Source organism: Musa acuminata, chromosome BXJ2-8, assembly GCF_036884655.1.
Source record: "Musa acuminata AAA Group cultivar baxijiao chromosome BXJ2-8, Cavendish_Baxijiao_AAA, whole genome shotgun sequence".
Taxonomy (NCBI): Eukaryota; Viridiplantae; Streptophyta; class Magnoliopsida; order Zingiberales; family Musaceae; genus Musa; species Musa acuminata.
In genome coordinates this window covers 47,054,468-47,073,528 of record NC_088345.1, presented here as the reverse complement: position 1 = coordinate 47,073,528, position 19,061 = coordinate 47,054,468, and the positions used below count along the sequence as shown (strand labels likewise).

Below are 19,061 nucleotides of genomic sequence, written 5' to 3'. Positions count from 1 at the left end.
TTCTAATTCAAAACGAAGACAAGCTGAAGAAGTGCTTATTTGATTGTAATTGTCTAGAAGTTGATCATGGATTTAAGTATTTTGGTAAGTGGTTTAGGTTATAAAGGTAATGAGTGAGTCATCTCATTAAGTTGCATTGTAATAAATTATATAGGTATAGATTAATATGGTGAGAGATCCAAATAGAAAAAAAATTTCTATGGATGAGTTTGTTTCCATGTGTTGCATCTGATGGAGGTGGAGATATAAATTGGTAACTTAGGCTTAAGTGCTTTTAGTTAATAATTTTAGACTGTTAAAATTGTGGATTAACTATTCCTTAAAATCAAATCAAATCATGACAATTCTTCACAGCATGTGTTTGTGTGTGTATTCATGTATAATTTATTTACCAACATTATAAACAACTGCAAGTCTACATGTACAAGGCAGAGAATAACAAACTCATACATTTGGTTGATATCCTGCCGCAAAACAATTCAATCTCTCTATGCCTCACCTACAACAAAGGAAAGATAAGAAATGCCTCAAAGAAATGAGTAGCCAATGTTTCTTTTCTTTGGTAACACCGATCGTTTCACCAGCCTTCCCCATCCATCATAAATGTCGAGGTTAGCACAAGGCGCTGGAAAAATGGTGCCGATGATGCGACCTTGGACGAACGAGCACCGGAAGATGTTCTTCTTCTTCTTGTAGCTCAAGCCGATCGACATGTCGCGAAAGCTAACATCCCTTACTGGGATCTCCTTGCTGCCGTTGAGTCGAACCGGGACGTCGACATTCTGTCCATGGATCCCGTTGAAGTGTATGCTTTCCAGAGTAGGAATAGCCTTTCGATCGAAGAATTCATCGGCATGCTCATTGTAGTCTATCTTTATTACGATGCCGATACTAACGTGGTTTAGGGTTACATTCCGATAGAAAATGTTACGGACGTAGCCTCCTCGGCCGGCAGCCGTCTTTATTCTTAGACCTCTCTTTGATTCCCACACATGAAGGTTTTCCACTGTTACATTTGAAACTCCACCAGACATTTCACTGCCTATTGATACTCCTGCACTGCACAGCAATAAGATTGTTCTTGATCACATTGTGAATCCTTTCAAAAACCTCAAGCAACTAAGAGAGTAGTGTATATTTAGCTTAGATGTAAGCAAAATGAAGCACAGAGTTGCAACTTAAAAAGTAGGCACTGCTTTGTGGTCATTAATTACTAATCACAGTTATGATAATGTATCCATCAACTATGTCATAGCTGCAAATGGTGGGTGGTGTTCTCACTTGTGCAAAATTGAAAAGGTTGTATCAGCTGACTTATGTTTAACTATGTCAGCAGTCAGGAAGATTCTAGAACATTCTAGAGTTTCATTTTGAAGGGTTTTTTTTGCAAGAAAGACTGAATACCTAATCTTGTACTTGTTATAGGAAAAAACAAATTGCATCTATCTCTCTATGGATTATGCAATGTTTTGGACTATACAAATTATATAAAAAGCATTCATTTATCTCAATCTGCTTATATAATTCTGCAGGAATCACAGTTAATTACTAATCATAGCAGGAAACACACATTTAACTGTAAGCAAAATGAAACACAAAGTTGCAACTAAAAAGTAGGCAATGTTTTGTGGTCATTAATTACTAATCACAGTTCTGATAATGTATCCATCAACTATGTCATTGCTGCAAATGGTGGGTGGTGTTCTCACTTGTGCAAAATTGAAAAGGTTGCATCAGCTGACTTATGTTTAACCATGTCAGCAGTCAGGAAGATTCTAGAACATTCTAGAGTTTCATTTTGAAGGGTTTTTTTTGCAAGAAAGACTGAATACCTAATCTTGTACTTGTTATAGGAAAAAACAAATTGCATCTATCTCTCTATGGATTATGCAATGTTTTGGACTATACAAATTATATAAAAAGCATTCATTTATCTCAAGCTGCTTATATAATTCTTCAGGAATCACAGTTAATTACTAATCATAGCAGGAATCACACATGTAGCTGTAAGCAAAATGAAACACAAAATTGCAACTAAAAAGTAGGCAATGTTTTGTGGTCAGTAATAACTAATCACAGTTATGATAATGTACCCATCAACTATGTCATAGCAGGCAAAATTGAAAAGGATGTATCAGCTGACTCAGTTTAACCATGTCAGCAGTCAGGAAGATTCTTTTGAAGTGTTTGACTTTGCAAGAAAGACTGACTACCTAATCTTGCACTTGTTATAGGAAAAAAAAAATTGCATCTATCTGTCCAAGGAATATGCAATGTTTTGGACTATACAAAACATAAAAAGCATTCATTTATCTCAATCAGCTGATATAATTATGCAGGAATCAAGATTCAAGAAACACATTTTAACTGCTGTCAGACATGTAGAATATGATGATAATAGAACTTCTTTTGCCGTTCCAATAATTCATCCTTCAGAAGATGTCATATAGAACATATTGCTTGAAAGATACAGATTATTATCATATCTGTTACACCTAATAATTTGTGGATTCTAAGCAACACCGAGGAGGTTGAGACATCAAATAGTTGGGCACCAGACTAGAACGCATGCAACACGCAAACATATGTTAGGTATCAACCAGTTAACAATGATAAATGCAGAACAATGCACATAATAATGTCAAAGGATGTGCAGATGATCTTTACCTAACCACCGAGCGAACGGTGACATTACGGATTAAAATGTTAATCGATGGGTGCTTGTATGCAATGCCGTACTGATCCCAGCCACTCTTAATGGCTATTCCATCATCACCTGTGCAAATGTAGCAATTTTCTATCACCACATCCTCACAAGAATCTGTGCACACATGAAGCATCTGTCAGAAATTGAAGCAATGCTGCCATCTAACTACACGAGATGAAAGCTGAGTTCATGCAACATGTACTGAACTGTCAATGTGCAGAAGCTTATTTCTGTTTTAGGTGTGCAACATCAAGTGATACATGAAATAGGCATCAAAACAAGATTGGATGCACATCATCTACTCATCAGTGCATGCAATTGCTTGTTTCATTATTACCGGAACAAAATGATGGTAACACAGAGAAACATGCTTACCTGGATCTATTCCATCTGTGTTTGGAGCCCCAGAAACAGGAGCCAGGATGGTAAGGTTTGAGATGGTGACATTCTTGCAGTCATAGGGATGCAACGTCCAGAAAGGAGAGTCTCTCAGGGTTATGTTAGAAATGACTACATCCCTGGACCACATGAGCTGCAAAAGAGGTCCTCTGGTGTGGTTGAGAAGTTTCTTCTGATACTTTGTCCACCATGTTTGACCTTGTCCATTTATTGTACCATTATGTCCTGCTTGCCACAGACAATAGGCCTTTAAACAATGAAATCGCTTCCTCATCCAATATATTGCATGATCACATAAAAAATTCAGTATCTCCAGTGTAATTTAATTAAACAAATATTATTGAATGAAAAACAACCTTCAAGAAGCTTTATTTGTTGCAAAGGATTCTACTTGATGAGTTTTCAGCATTTCATTTATGGTCTACATACTTGAGCATAGCTTCAAAACATGGTGACTTATGCATGGCCTTTCATCATGATCAAGCCATTATGTGTGAATCAGGCTTCTTACCAGACAGAAGGAATCAAAATCCTTCATAGGAAAAGTTTCTGAACACCTCTAATCCAATGAAATGGTGCAATGATCCTCATCTATATGCCCCTTGCAAATTTATCAAATTCAAGTATGATTTAAGGTGGGAAATCAATTCATGGTTTCCCTAATATAATTTTACATAGATATTCGATACAAAAAATTCACGGGGACATATCCGATATAATTTCTGAGATATGATGTTAAAGCAGGGGATTCGTAGAAAATAACAAAAAAGTATGTCAGAATGTGTCAAAGATGGCTTTTTATCGGTTCTGTGCAAGTTATTTTCCTCATAAGAATGATACAACATTATTCAGTACTTGTGGCCATTGCCATATTTCCTGATAAGAATTCTCCTTCTTACTCTAAATATAAAGCAGGAAATCAGAAGTAAAGAAAGTTTAATCAGCAAGAGAACAATAAATACACTAACCTGTTATAACCACATCCTTCAGATTTTGGCCATGAATCAGACTCCCATATCTAGGCCCTTTATGCTCCCTTCCATACCCATATGATGGCAGTGGAGGCAATAGTGGCCAGTATCTCTCATCCTGATAAATTACATTATTTAATTATTTGAACAAATTAGACAGTCACACCTTCTTATATTCATATGGTACAGAGTAAAGTAAATTCTATCAATGGAAAATAGTGCACATCTCAAGTTCATTTAGATTTTAAAGTATCAAGAACATGTAGGTAACCCTTGCTTGACTGCCACAAGAAGAATGCACTTACTGTTCTATGCTTGATCATACAGTTGATTACCTATAATAAGCAACAGAAATTTGAACTCTCACAATGAGGACAAGCAGTCTTCCTACCAACAACACTGACAATTAAAAACCTAGCAGGTAAAGTGCACCTTTGGAAAACAGAGTTCTTTGTGGACAACAAAAAGTTGTTGACCAATATCCCAAACTTCTTAGTCATCACTCATTTTGCACCAAAATCAATTCAGGGGTGTAATGAGAATTAAGAAGATACGATGTCTCAGCATCCCTTCCATCTACCTACCAACTATTCTTTCCATTTCATCACAATTGAGACATAAGAGCATCATCTAGAGGAGTCAATTATGTGAAGAGCATCACTACCCAAAGGATAAAAAGATGATGTTTTTGCCTTGCTATTGCCTAAGATTTTTCATCACTGGTAACTAGTAAGCATACTAATGATCATGAAATATCACAATCTGCTTAACTCATAGAAGGAAAGAACTCAGAAAGATCCAAGTTTGAAGCTTAATCTCACCTCCACGCCAAGAATAACAGCGCCCTCCGCAAGGAAAAGCGTCATGTGGCTCGTGAGATTGAACGGCGCCGTGAGCCACAACCCGGCCGGCACATCGAGCTGCCCGCCTCCCCTCTCCCCAAGCTTCGCGATCTCCGCAACCGCGCTCTCGAACGCGTCGGTGTTCAGGGTCTCCCCATCCCCAACCGCGCCGAAATCGGTCAGATTGAACGCCACCGGCCGAAACATGGGACCGGTCCTGACCCGCGGCAGCTGCAACGAGAACCCGACCTCATCCACATAGCTCGTCCGCCACCAGAACACCGACGCAAACACCAAGGTCCACAACACCAAAAATAACGCCTTGGGCGATGAGAAGAAGGCCACCACCCGTCGTCGGCACTGACAAGCTTGCACCTTCCCGCCGGCAGAGGAGTGCTTCTCCAACATTCCTACGGCAATCCCCCGGTTTTTCTCCACTGAAAGAGCAGAAATCAGGATCAATCGGTAGGTCTTTGCGAGGAGAATCGAATCGTGATGGAGATGCAAGACGTAATCGTAGAATCGGGAAGCGGATTAGGGTTCCCGACATTGGCGACGAGCTGGGGGTTTAAAATGAGCGGGAGAGTGGTGAGGGAGAAGAATAGTAGTAGTCGACGCCCACTTGCTTGTCAAGAAAACGTCCTGCTTCGTGGCCTTATGATGGCCTTACGATCTTAATCGAACGGCTGTTAACCCACCATGACCTATTCATATCTTCTGGAATGAGACGTGAAGATATTGTAGCCTTGCATTATTAATTTGACCCTTTTTTTTCTTTGAGAGAGAGAAATCCAATAAACGTTAGGTGAGATATGATGGAATAAAATCACAGTTAGCAAACATTTATTTATTATTATAGGATTTATGAGTTAATTATTAGTCATGGATGTGCAATGGCAGGTGATCAAATGCACTTCTGTTGTGTTGACTTTGACTTTGGACTTGATGAAGAAGGCATTGGATCAGCTGGAAAATGACACATTGTGGTAGTCATGAAATGGATGGGTGTTAATATTTTTCTCCACATTTGACCTGCACAACTCCTTTTGTGGGTTAGGTATGGAAGAATTATTTTTTGATTCACTTTTTTTTAATGGTTTTTAAATGTGAGAATGAGTTTTTTAATGTAATTTTCTTTTCTAAGAAAAAGAAAACAATAAGGCTCAAATAAGAAACACAAAGAAACAAGTTGAATATAAACATAAAAAATAAGAGGAATATTGATGCTTATTTGTAAGTGTGATAAGAAGTATGTTGTTTTCTATAAGCTAAAATCCACTTTGCATGGCATGAGAATAATATAATGTGATAAATTTCTTATTTTTTTTAATTATTAAACTTACTATAAAGATTTACTGCTTTCATTTGGACAAAAAGATAATGCTATTTCACTATCAGGATTCATATTTTGAGAATTTTCAGTAGTGTCTTAATTGATAGGTGTGTAGAGGATGAAAAGATTAATGTTTAATATGACATGAACCTAACAATAATTGATTAATTTAAAATATAAATATAATAATAATAATAATAATTGATTTAAGATATAATGACATGGACCTTATAAAAATTATTAATTATAATAAATTGTCAAATTATATGTTTAACATGCTTAAAATAATTCGATCTAAGATACAATGATATGATCTTCATGAATCTCATTAATTATCATTTTGCTTAGCACGGTTCAGAATTTAAACTAATCAAAATAACATTATCATCTTTATATTTTTAAACATAAAACTATTTAATATTTACAATTTTCAATAAAAATAAATAAAATATATATCATAATTTTCAATCAAAAAATCAAACAAAGAGTCCTTAAATAGGAAATAAATATTTTTAATTTTAGAAAGTATTCATTTATTTATTAATTAATCTCTTATCCTGACATGTCCACACAAAAAAACATAAGCGGATTAATCTCTAGCTAAGAAGGTTAATTATTTCTTTAATTTAGGTTACATACAAAGAAAAAAGAATTAATCCAAATAAGATAACATTCCTTATTACAATTTTTTTTGTTTTAATTACATTTACATAGTTTTATCCCTATAATATAATAGAGGAAGCATGCAACATGAGGTTTACCTCTCAGGAATATGTCAAATAATACTTCCCAAAAAATGTTTGGTTAAAATAGTCATATTATTTTATTCAATCAACCTATTATTTGAGTAAAAAAAAAACAATGTACATAACTTTATCCTTGTGATTAAAAATTGGTTGATTTTAGAAATAAAAAATGTGATAGTGAGGCTCATATATTCTCTTTTCCAATACCTTTCAATATACTTATATGTTTCCTTTTTATTTACATGTAAATCATCATGGAATGAACTAAAGATAAATATAGGTAAATGACTCAGTAACATTTGATGACATGTGAAAAGAACATGACAATAAATATTTGTTTCAATTTATCAACTAATAGGTGAAATTCCCACAATGCTATGTTCAATCACATCAATATTCTATAAATTCTGTGTTTATCACCCAAAAAAAAAAAATGATAACTTTCAAGCTCATAGTTGTAAAAATGATACTCGAGTGTTTCATGTTGGAAGACCATGAGAAGTATCTTAGCACTCATGATCTTTAAATTGGCAAGACCATAGGGTAGTAGAAAGATTTGCAAGTTGTTTCTCACCTCCTTAGCTAGAGCTTTAACATGATACTGAAATGCTATGACTTGCAATGCTAAGACTTGCTTCCAATCTCCGAGAGAAAGGTTGGCCTAGTGTGTTTCAATGCAATGATACTGAAATGAGAAAGATGCTAAGAGAAGAAAGGTGAGAACACCAGAAGGATATCTCAGCTGAGCACCTCCCTCGGCTTTCATGGCATCTGATGTTGCTGCAATGTTTAGTAGTGGTCTTTCCCCTTTTTCTTTCACAACCTTGCTGATGAATGAAGAATGAGAGGATCTAGGAGAGGAAGAAAGACTAACGAGAAATAATGGATTGCAAGGAACAAAGGTAAGAAAAGGGAAGATATACAAGGTTGCATGAGGAAGAAAATAGAACCCCTTTTGTCACGTATGAACAAAGAGGGATTGCAGCACACTCATGTACGAACGTCAAGAAGAAGAAGAAGAAGGCTTGGGTGAGTTTATGCCAGCATAATGAATATCTTCTAATCTGTAAGAAAGTGTGGAATAGTTTGTGCCCATCCGCAGTGTTCTCAATAGCTCGCATCTCTTCTGTTCAAACAAGAACTCAGGTCTTAATATTTTGATTGAAAACGAACGACAAGAGATCACAGGGCTGCACTGATGCTTCTCATAAATATCGACAGTCTGCAACAAAAAAGGAGAATATGAGTATCGACAAGAAGGTACCTCAAAGTAGCTTCGGAATCAAGAACGCGGGTGGCCTTTCTTCTTTCAGATTCAGCTTGCATTTCCATAGCTTTCTTTGGCTTGGTTGGTATGGTGGAGGAGATATATGGGCGTCGCTATTTGAAGGTTGCTATCTGTTCCTTTTGGAATTCTTTTTTTTTATATTATTATTATTTATTTTTCTTGATCAAATGGTAAAAGCAATCCCTTATTGAAATTGCATGATGATATTGACCCCATGGGGTTGGCGATACTCTCGATGATCCAGCTAGCAGAAACAACAATAACTTAGCATATGTTCTAGGAACAATCGATCACCCTCGACGAGGTGCGTATATGATATGAGGCATATTCTCGATGACGACAAAGTTTCCTTTCTTCCCATGCTATAAAATGTTATCTTATGATATCATTATCTTTATAATGATAATGCTTTATGACGCACCTCCAAAAAAAGCTTTTAAATTGCCATCGGCAAAGTTGCTGCCACAATTAAAAGGAAATATTGGTGAGACCTATCATCAACAAAAATGAGGACTTCATTTTTATTCGAATAAAAAATTCATTTCACCGAGTGTCATGTCCCAGTCACAAGCCACAAGGCTTACTTATCTACTGCTAGTAACTGTATAAGGAGGTATCATCAGAAGCTTCTTAATGATGTGGATGATCGCGCTTTGAGTCTGTTCATAAACAAAGCAAGCAAGCGATATGGTGGAGTAAGAAACCAAGAATCTGGTCACTCTGAAAGTGAAAGCAACGGGAAAGAAAGGTGAAAATGAACAAACCAGAAACTAGCCGAAGTTTATTCCTTGTGCTAAGGGCAGTTCACTGCCATAGTTGATTGTGCTGCAAAATAATTTGCAAAGGCATCGTTAGTTCAACGTAAGGAGCAAACCGATGTTACAAGCTAAGGAAAAGCATTTGTATTCGTCCTAACAGAGTATCCTATAGACTTTATCAACCGATGGAAGCAAAGTGAACAAAGAATGTGCGGAACAGGATCCTTGCAAGATATATTTCATGCCCTTTTGAGTTTGCAGAAGTTTTGAATAATTTATTGGACAACTTTCATGTGACTGCGTACAGCATGTAGATATAATCCAGACAATTTTGTTCCTACATCAAAATTTTATCATGCCAAATATAGGGTTTCAGATCCTTGAACTTCCAGATTGCTAGTTATAGCCATGAATCTTGCAATTTTGGTGATAAACTAGGTACTTGCATATATGGAATTAAAATACTAGTTCATGGCAGGCTAAAAGAAGCAACTCAATATATCTATCTACAAGTCATCCAAGTCATCCTGATCAAGCACAACCATTAACAAGATTATATGAAAAAAACATAAAGTCTGGAATCAAATCTCATTTTAACCAATTTACCTGGTTGCACGTCGCATATACTGCTTCCATGAATCACTTCCTGCTTCTCGCCCCCCACCAGTAGCCTTTTCACCACCAAAAGCTCCACCGATTTCAGCACCATTAGTTGGTATGTTTACATTTACGATACCACAGTCGCTACCATGAGGCCTGCATCATTTTCAAGCATAAAAACACATGAAAAACAGAATTATTGACTAAATTGTCAAAGCAGCACCAATCCAAAGAAACACTAGTGACCTGAAAGAAGATAGATCCAAAATAATTATCAAGTCACATTTTCGATGTAACAACAAGATGTCATAATATCCCAATTATTTGATGTTGGCTACATGGGTCACTCAACATTTTTTTTCAACATAATAGAAAAATGTCCAAGTATTTTTTCAACATAACAGGGTCAGAGTCAAACGCCTTTAGCTTAAAAAATAACACTCATCGACCCAAAGAAACAGCAGAAGTTCTGTTCTAGAAATTTATACAATTTAAAATTTTTCCCATCTCCAATGAAATTTATGATATATATGCAAATTATGCTTAGATTTGTTCTTCTATCCAAATAAACACTTGCCACCCCATCCTCATATTTGTTGTATTATGAGCTATCCAATCTCCGTTTAGATGATCCAAAAATCTGAAATAAATGAAGGGGGCTAAGGGAAGGAACAGTAGCGAAAAGAAGGGAGATGCCTAGATGAAAAAAATATTAGTTAGCTACTAACAAGAACGACCATTGAATATTAGTTTATCAAACTGTTAGATTAGACAAAGAAAGAAAGAAAGAAAGAAAGAAAAGAAACAAAAAAGCAATGCTAGGGATCATATGTATGGTGTCAAGTGAATTAAAAATATTGAAGGACCTATTCCAAGCATATACACACAAGCATGAGTTAAAACAAGTAGATACCAAAAACATGACAAGCCAGAAAATAGTACTATCCTATATATTAGACAGTAGATCCGCATAATCAATGGCCACTAGTAACAGAAACTTTTGAAACAGAAACACTGTACAACAGCCACTTTTGCATTGTTATGACAAAAGAGGTTGCCAAGGACCTCAAGTAAATTGATACTGGAACTTACCCAATCCACTTGAAGATAACTTCAGGTCTTCGTGTGAATATAGAACTGCTCAGTCCTTGAGGAACCGAGTTGTTTATTTCAATTGCCTCGTTTAGAGTCTGTATGGTAGCAACAGGTGCATGAAGTCAGAGTTGGTTAGCACGACGATCTTGTTAAGAATTAAATGACAGAGGGAGATTTTGCGACCTAAACCAAATTCCATGATGAATTTAACTTGCTACCTGGAATTTCATTACATACAGGACAGGACCAAACAACTCTTCTTTAACTACTGGTGCATTTGATGAAATCTCAACAATTGCAGGTTGAACAAAGTTTCCCTCGGATTCAACAACAGACCCTCCAAAGAGAAATTTCCCACCCTGCACAAATTTCGCTTACCTGTTAAGCAACAAATATAGCCATAGAGAAGAAAAGTTCTATGGACAACCAGTGATTTTCCACTTACAAGAAATATTAACAATGTCACTAATTAGATCTTGTTTATCTTGGTCAAACTATGACAGGAATAACTTTTCTCGATAGTCATAACCTTTTTCTGAAATTATTACTACTATTCCACTCATGATGCAAATCCCTTTGCTGATTGAAGTTTGAGAGGGTTAGTCTTCTGACTGACCAGATTAGAGGCTGCTAAGTTCGAAGGAGCAACTTTAGTCGGCATCATCCCAAGATAACAGAATGGTTTGTGATGTTGTCAAAAGATGACAACAGTTCTATATTTGTTGTGACAATGGAAATAGGTCAAAGGGATAAAGTAGTATGGCAGAAAAGAGAAGGAAAAGAAAATTAAACAGATGAAGAGGAAAAGAGAAGAGCCAGTGGCCTTTTCTTTTTCATTGAATCCTGAGAAAAAAAATTTGAGGTTCTCAAATCCATTTCCTCTTCTAAGAAAAAATGTATACAGAAACAATATTATCCTAATTCTGCAATATCTGATATATATCCAGATTTTTCCCACATTTATTATTAGATGTATTTTAACCCTAGTTGGGATTCTAACCCTAGATGGCCCCAAATTACTGAACTGATATTTATGTCAGTTCAACACATTAAAAATAGAAAGTTTCATGCTGACGTATTTCTGCTTCAAGCCAGAAAATGACTAGGATCTCATAAGCAGAAGAATATGTCTAAAGCCTGTTCACTAGCGTTTGCAAATCCCAAGAGCTGAACTACAAATCGAGTGACATAATGATCAGACAACGAACACATGACTAACAGAATTATAAATCATAATTATGAGGCCGGTCGTGAGGACAAGTCAATGGACTTTTGACGTCAAGTCACTGATGAGGTTGCCTGAGTCTTTTGTTCTCAATGAAATCAACCAATATTCTCTGATGTTAAAAGCTCATCATTCAGCATAACAATGACAGTTAAAAAGGGAAACAGGTACAAATCCTAAATCGAAAGTAATTAAGAACACAACCTGATACTGTTTCCCCAGTTTTTTGTCAGTCAAGAGATCTCCTTTCAAAATATGGTGTCAGCATTTCCTGAAAGCCTTGGCAATGAGAAAATTGCAGGTTGAATCATTTAAGGTTGTGCCATGATATTATAAACTATCATGGATAGGCTAGGTTGCTCTTTACCAGAATAACAACAAAGTTTTATGTATTTTTAAATGATGACTAATTGACTCGATAGCTCAGTTACAATTACTGAAATGCTATTACAAAACCCTTCATTCTAAAATTTTGCTTCTGTTTCTTGTCACAATTCGGTAAATCATGAACAAATTTCTGTTAGCAATATGTTTGAACACTCTAGACCACAAATAGAAATGTCCTTAGCAACTGGGAAACCTAGCGACTCAAATGGCACAGAAAATGCCACAGGCACCATTCTTCAGATGTTATACACTTAGGACACTAATGAAATACACCAACAAAAGAGCTTGATGATGAGTGATCAGAAGAAAACATATCCTTAGATAAAAGAGAACTAACCTGTTCTTTGATGGCTTGGATACCTTTCACAAAGTTTTCCTTTGAGGTAGGAGTGTGTAATGGCCCCAGTAAGGTTCCTTTCTCCAACGGATCCCCAATTTTGACTTGCTTATATACTTCAACCAGTCGATCAAGTACAGTGTGATATATACTTTCATGGACAAGCTACACAAAAGATCCATTCAAATTAGATTCAATTTAGAACGACTCGAATAAAATCAACTGAAAAGCCAAAAATACTACAAAGAGAAGCTGAATTTTGTTTACCAGCCTACGACATGTGGTGCACCGTTGTCCAGCTGTACCAACAGCAGCAAACAGAACAGAACGTACAGCTAGCTGAATGTCGGCATCATCCATGACAATTATAGCATTATTTCCACTAAGTTCAAGCAGGCATTTACCAAATCTTCTATTGACATTCTGTTGAACCATCAGCCCAACCTGCATTTGAAGATGCGGTAATATTCCAAAGTACAAACCACATAATAAAAAGAATTGCCCTGCTCAACCAAATGGATAAGACTGAACATAATAACACAGAGAAAATTAACATAAATAAAGAAGAAGATGATGGCTGAGAACAGAAATGTAAATGGAACATATGTAAATTTGAGCAAAATTATTACAACGTAGTGATAAATAAAGTGATCGCCTCTGTTAGTACATGCATTGACCATCCTCAAGGGAAATATGACTTTTATTCACTATTAAGCAAAGAAGGGAAATATAGATACCACATAAACCAGAACTGCTAACTTAAGAGAACGAAAACTACAAAAAAATAAAGAAGAAAAGGCCTATTGACAAAGAATGTGATCATAGTTAACAAGTTTTAGAGTGAAGGACATCATTTCAGGGAGAAACACCTACTGTGGCAAATTTGATGGACATGATAGATTGAGGTGTAAGTATTAACCGTATCCTAATCCATTTAATTCACTAAACCAAAAATTAATTTTAAACCCACAATGAGAGATTAAATATACATAAAATTCTAAATAAATATTCTCTGCCATAATGTTGTCAGTTAAAGAAATATCATCACAATATCAGCACACAGTACCTTGGAGCTTCCAGTGAAAGAGACTAGAGGTATCCGTGTGTCACAAGCTATTGCTTCACCGATTTCAGCGCCTCCACAAAATGACGTGAAAATTGCACCTGGTAAATTGTTCTTCTCTAGAACTCCGGCAACTATCTCAGTCATTGCAATAGTGACCAACGGGGTTGTTGGAGCACCTTTCCTGAGATACAACCAATAAACTATTTTATAGCATAATTGAAATTTTGAAATAGATAACCATTAGCACAGTACCAACCAGAAATATGGTTGCTCCAAAGGGTTAATGTTGTTTTTTGGTTGATTTTAAAATCAGCATCAAATTTGCAATCCACTCAAATGGGAATTGGAATTGTAAAATCCCTTAACATGTTTGGTTCAGTTATGGAATGAAAGTCAGCATCAAAACTAACACTGAATATGTAGTTATATGTCATAAAAATGCTATAGATATTGTTAATATAATTTATATTGTTATTGTAATTTTTATATTTCATTTATTTTTACTAATTTTATACTACTTAATATCTATGCCATACATACTTTTTAAAAACATTTCATATAATTTATATATTATATTGTTAATGTTTCTTCATACTTTTAATTTTTCATAATTTATTATATAACAAAAATGTTATGTGATAGTCAAAAAAACTAATGTCCACCTTTCAGTTTATAGGAAAAGAAAATGTTCTACAAGCTGACAAGTAAGCCACAAAGGTCCTTCAACAAGAAGCTTAGAAGGTAAGCCTTTCATCTTATATAGTCCAGCAAAGTTTATTGTTTGGAATGCAAATAAGCCATAATTTTCTTGCACCTACAAATTTAGCCTATCAAATGATGCAAGTGTCTAAGGACTCACCAAACAACACAGTTGCCACAGACCAGTGCGATGCAAGCATTCCATCCTAAAGTATCAAGGAAAAGAGTCATTATAATAGGTTCAATCTTAAAATTACAGGATGATGACAAGCTGAAAGTTCAAAAAGAACAAGATCATCAATTACTAAATTATTGTTCTAAGTTCAAAATTCAAATATTTATGGATGAATTTTCATATTTATGTTTTGAGTCTAACTAAAAAGTATTTTAGTTCCTTCTTTTGAATTGTACTGATACCTCAGAGTCTGTTTTGAAAATCTCTTTAATCAGAACAGAAATTTGGCCAACAGGTTTGTGTTTGGAGAGTTTTATATGACTTTAGTTAGGATATTACAGGACCATGAACTTTCCAAACAATAGTCTTCTCCAGTAAGTTAGATTCATAATCAATAAAATTTGGGTCTAAGAGAACCTTATAATAGAATCCTTAGGCTAAAAAACAATGGTAATATGTGATGGATCATTAACAATAAATAAGAATTTTCAGGGATGGCTGGCGCTCTTCTCATTTTTCCTTTTAATTATAGAATATACTTGATTTTACTTTACGATTTCTTCCCTAACCGTACTGCTGACATCCTGCAAATCAGCCTTTCTCCTAAGATCGTGATTCCCTGTTCTTTCAATCTTGCAGTTCATTTGGATTATGCAAAAAATCTAATATCCAGCCTATGCCATTTTGTCTCTTGAAATTGCTGCTTTAGTTTCAAATAACAATATACTGTAGAAGATCCAGTAGAATCTTACCAAGCACCGCACATGGGAAATTGAAAGCAGTAATGACACCCACTATTCCAAGAGGATTCCACACCTAAATTACATGAAGCATGCATACAACTTTTGTGAATATCAAACGCATATGTGCCATCAGATTAGAAGAAACGAATTGAATGGTAAGTTGTTTTACACCTCCAGCATCATATGATTGGGACCTGTAAACACAGCAAACATGAAAGAATCCATTTAACTAGAGAACATAGGACAAAAAAGCATGTAACCACATAATCACAGATCTAATTTATAGCTGATACTAGATGCCGTCAGAGCAATCTTATGCTAAGACAACTTTAATGATCTAAGCAGCAAGGAGGAGAGGATATTAGACATAAATGTTGTTTATATTTCTGACAATAATAGAACCATAGGAAAGTAATAATAACACAGGAAACATTTTTTTCATTATGATATCACTGAAATAATATCAAAGTACCAAACATGAACCACACTGAAAACAATCACCATACTTCATATAACAGCATTATAAGAAACTGATATGTGATTGCAGCATCATATTTTATATAATTGGGTTAAGCTGACATAGATTCACAAATTAGACCAACATACTGCGACTATGATAAAACCATCATGGTAGGATTGAAAGGTAGGAACATTATGCTATACGTTGCAATATTAAAATGCACAAATAAGCATACTCTTAGACCTTAGTAGAAATATTAAATATCATAATATTTTATATAATTGAGTTAATATAGATTCACAGATTGGACCGTGATATTGTGACTTGGATGAAACCATTATAGAAAATTAATAGTTCAGAACATCATGCTACATATTGCAATACCAAAATGCATAAATAGTCATACTCTTAGCCTTAGCAGTAGTACCATTACCAAAAGTATCAAAGACCACCTAGTTGCTGTTAAAATGTAGATCGAAACTTAGTGATCAAATTATATGAACCAAAGCTCAGTGCAACAATATAATTGCTTGAGAATATATAAGAAAGACATTTATGAAAAATAATGTCAAGTACATCAATGAATCATTATATGATTGTGCTCATGCTGAAAAGTGATGGAATATGGCACAAAAGACACCAAATTTCTAAACCTAAGACACAAAGAACTCAACAAGGAAATTAGAAGTAGAAGCATGATCTTACGTTCCGATGGTATGACAGATCCATTTAGCTGCCGACTTAACCCAACAGCATAGTCACACATGTCAATAATTTCCTGTATAAAAGGTCCAAATGATAATCAAGCATGTAGTGGTTCTCACTATCCAAAATGCAAACATCAAATGGCTCGAGGTACAAGAGTACTGTAGAAAAATGTCTTACTTGAACTTCTCCAATCCCTTCAGGAAGAATTTTCCCCATCTCAAGCGAGACAAGCCTACCAAGGTATTGGAGCTTTCCTCTTAATGCTTCACCAATCTGTCTAACAATTTCTCCTCTTTTGGGAGCTGGAACCTGGAACAACAATTGATGAATTGCATTAGAACAAAAAAAGAAGGTAAGAGATCAGTTGGGATACCAGGAATATCAGCGGTGTTCAAGCAGGTACTTCCTCTTGTATGATAGATAACATCCACAAAATAATCATACTTGAGTGGAAAGGGACACCACTTTTGATATGCCAACACCCAAATATAGATGCATTTAAGATTAGAGCCATTAACAAAACCAATATAGCAATCAGACTCATTTAACTGCTACTATGTACCAAAAAAACACCAAAAATAACAAATAATTTAAAAATAAAAGAGTATACGAACTCCTGAGACTCTTTACCTTGTACGATGCAGTGTAACATCATCGGTGGTCATAGTTAGCAAATTGCAAGAATTAATTAATAACAGAATATGACTGAGACTTAATAGGACGAAAACCACAACAGAAAATCTAAAGATGTTTGATCACAAAAAGAGAATTACCAAACACATTAAACACACTTTCTAAAGAGCATTGCCATTCTTAAGCAATTTGTTACTGCAAATGGACATAACCAGTCCAGTAGTATTTTGCTCTCACCGTCTACCATTCTGTCCATCCCATCCATATGACACATCATTCTTTTTTCCTTTTTCGTCTCGATTCCAGGGATCATTCTAACCTTATGCGGAAAAAAAGAGCCAAAAATTGGACTCGAAATCAATCCAACGACAATCTGCAAAATAATGGGAAGCCCTCTGACCTGCATCCATATCTTGGCGGCCTCCGCGCAAGCCCGCAAACCCTCCGCGTAATCCTGAATCGACGCCTCCATCACCTCCGCGATCACCTAAATCAAGAAACGCAGCGTCGAGATTAAGCACAAACAATCAATCCGCACCCGATCGGAACCAACGGAACCGAGCTCTTGATCGATCAAATCCAGAAAGTCAGGGCGCGGATCAACAAGGATGTGGAGAGAGAGAGAGAGAGAGAGAGGGCTCGCCTGGTTGTCGGCGGGGTTGAGGGAGGCGACGACTGGTCCGCCGCCAGTCCAAGCTCCGTTCACGAAGCATCCGGGGTTGCGGGGCCCCAGGCCGAGCTCGGAGAGGAACTCGTACCCCTTCCTCCCAAATCCCCCCATCTCGATCTACTCTTCTCTCCTCTCTCTCTCTCTGAACTGGTTGTGGGAGGCTTCCTTAAATAGGGCTCGCTCGCTCACTCTCCGATTATGTGAAGACCAAGCAACGGAGGGGGGCATTGTGGGGTGTAAGAGACACGTGGCAGCTTCGCCACGCTGTGATTTTAGTCATCCGTTGCTTGATAATGATAATAAGTTGTGAGAGGGAATAATTTCTACGGCGCCCCCATCCATGTTCCTTTTTAACCGGGAGCGCATTTTTTCTTTACAATTCCAAAAAATATCTTTATAATTCCAAATCGCAAGGGTTGGTTTAGTTCGATCTCCGTCTCGGTCCAAATCGATTTGATTCGGTTCAGATCATTCAAAATAAATTCGAATCCGGTTCTAATCAAAATCTAAGAAAATCATATCGATAAGGGTTACATCAATCGAGTGTAACCCTCTTATAGGTGATGATGATGACGACGAACGATATTTTGTTGTTGGTGTAAAGAATGATCCAGGATACATCGAATAATTAATAGGCTGATGCACAAAATTAAGTATGATGTCTAGGCTTTGACTATACTATAAATATTTTATCAATATTATGATAAGTGATAAAAAAAATTTAATTTAGAGTATACAAAACTAAACAAGGATATGACGATGATTCGTTAATCACCGAGGCTCTATAAGGATTCGTTGAAGGTCTTAGTGGAAATAAGGATATTCGCAATGGTCGTCTCCCAAGATGTTGGTGATAGCCACGGTACAACTCTGTTGCTCAACTGGTCACGAATGTTGAATAGATGGATTTGTCAATGGCGATCGATACGAATAGGTAGTTGATCGTAAAGTTTTAATACGACCTAATGATAGTGATGGCAAACAATTAGAAGATTTCTTTTCAATCAGCAGCCATGACCACAATCATGACAAATGATCACTAATGATGACAGATAGCCCCATGTACTATCGGTAGGAAGGTAACATTCACCTCTTGCTCCGTCACCAACAACAATCATAATCTTTCTTGCTCCGACGATGGCTTGTTGATAGGATGATGGTGCCACCACCAACGTTGAGGCCCAACTATTACCATGTAACAAGAAGCTACGGCTCATTG

General features: G+C 36.1%; 2 protein-coding genes across 2 annotated transcripts; both read right to left on the bottom strand.

Annotated features, from left to right (window-relative positions):
* Positions 1-360: 360 nt before the first annotated feature.
* LOC135619776 (probable polygalacturonase) lies at positions 361-8,630 on the bottom strand. The gene is made up of 6 exons (XM_065122103.1): positions 8,263-8,630; positions 4,899-5,356; positions 4,075-4,195; positions 3,083-3,331; positions 2,668-2,821; positions 361-1,059 (listed from the first exon to the last, which is right to left on the bottom strand). The coding sequence occupies exons 2-6, from the start codon at positions 5,325-5,327 to the stop codon at positions 528-530; spliced, it is 1,485 nt and encodes a 494-aa protein (XP_064978175.1). The 5' UTR covers positions 5,328-5,356; positions 8,263-8,630; the 3' UTR covers positions 361-527.
* A 153-nt stretch (positions 8,631-8,783) lies between these two features.
* Positions 8,784-17,998, bottom strand: LOC135619775 (aldehyde dehydrogenase family 7 member B4-like). Its single transcript, XM_065122102.1, has 15 exons — positions 17,816-17,998; positions 17,573-17,659; positions 16,717-16,848; positions 16,537-16,609; positions 15,543-15,565; positions 15,381-15,444; positions 14,614-14,659; positions 13,755-13,935; positions 12,956-13,132; positions 12,689-12,853; positions 10,958-11,098; positions 10,737-10,834; positions 9,651-9,800; positions 9,051-9,111; positions 8,784-8,945 (listed from the first exon to the last, which is right to left on the bottom strand). Exons 1-14 carry the CDS (start codon positions 17,951-17,953, stop codon positions 9,057-9,059), a joined length of 1,530 nt encoding a protein of 509 aa, XP_064978174.1. The 5' UTR covers positions 17,954-17,998; the 3' UTR covers positions 8,784-8,945; positions 9,051-9,056.
* Between the last annotated feature and the right edge of the window lie 1,063 nt (positions 17,999-19,061).

Coding starts and splice junctions, on each gene's coding strand:
- LOC135619776 (XM_065122103.1), bottom strand. CDS start 5,327: ATGTTGGAGAAGCACTCCTCTGCCGGCGGGAAGGTGCAAGCTTGTCAG. Junction 3,332..4,074: donor GAAGGATGTGGTTATAACAG/GTTAGTGTATTT, acceptor TGTGGCAAGCAG/GACATAATGGTACAATAAAT. Junction 2,822..3,082: donor CACAGATGGAATAGATCCAG/GTAAGCATGTTT, acceptor ATGTGTGCACAG/ATTCTTGTGAGGATGTGGTG.
- LOC135619775 (XM_065122102.1), bottom strand. CDS start 17,953: ATGGGGGGATTTGGGAGGAAGGGGTACGAGTTCCTCTCCGAGCTCGGC. Junction 16,849..17,572: donor CCGCCAAGATATGGATGCAG/GTCAGAGGGCTT, acceptor TTGTTGTTCCAG/GTTCCAGCTCCCAAAAGAGG. Junction 15,566..16,536: donor ATCTGTCATACCATCGGAAC/GTAAGATCATGC, acceptor CTGTGTTTACAG/GTCCCAATCATATGATGCTG.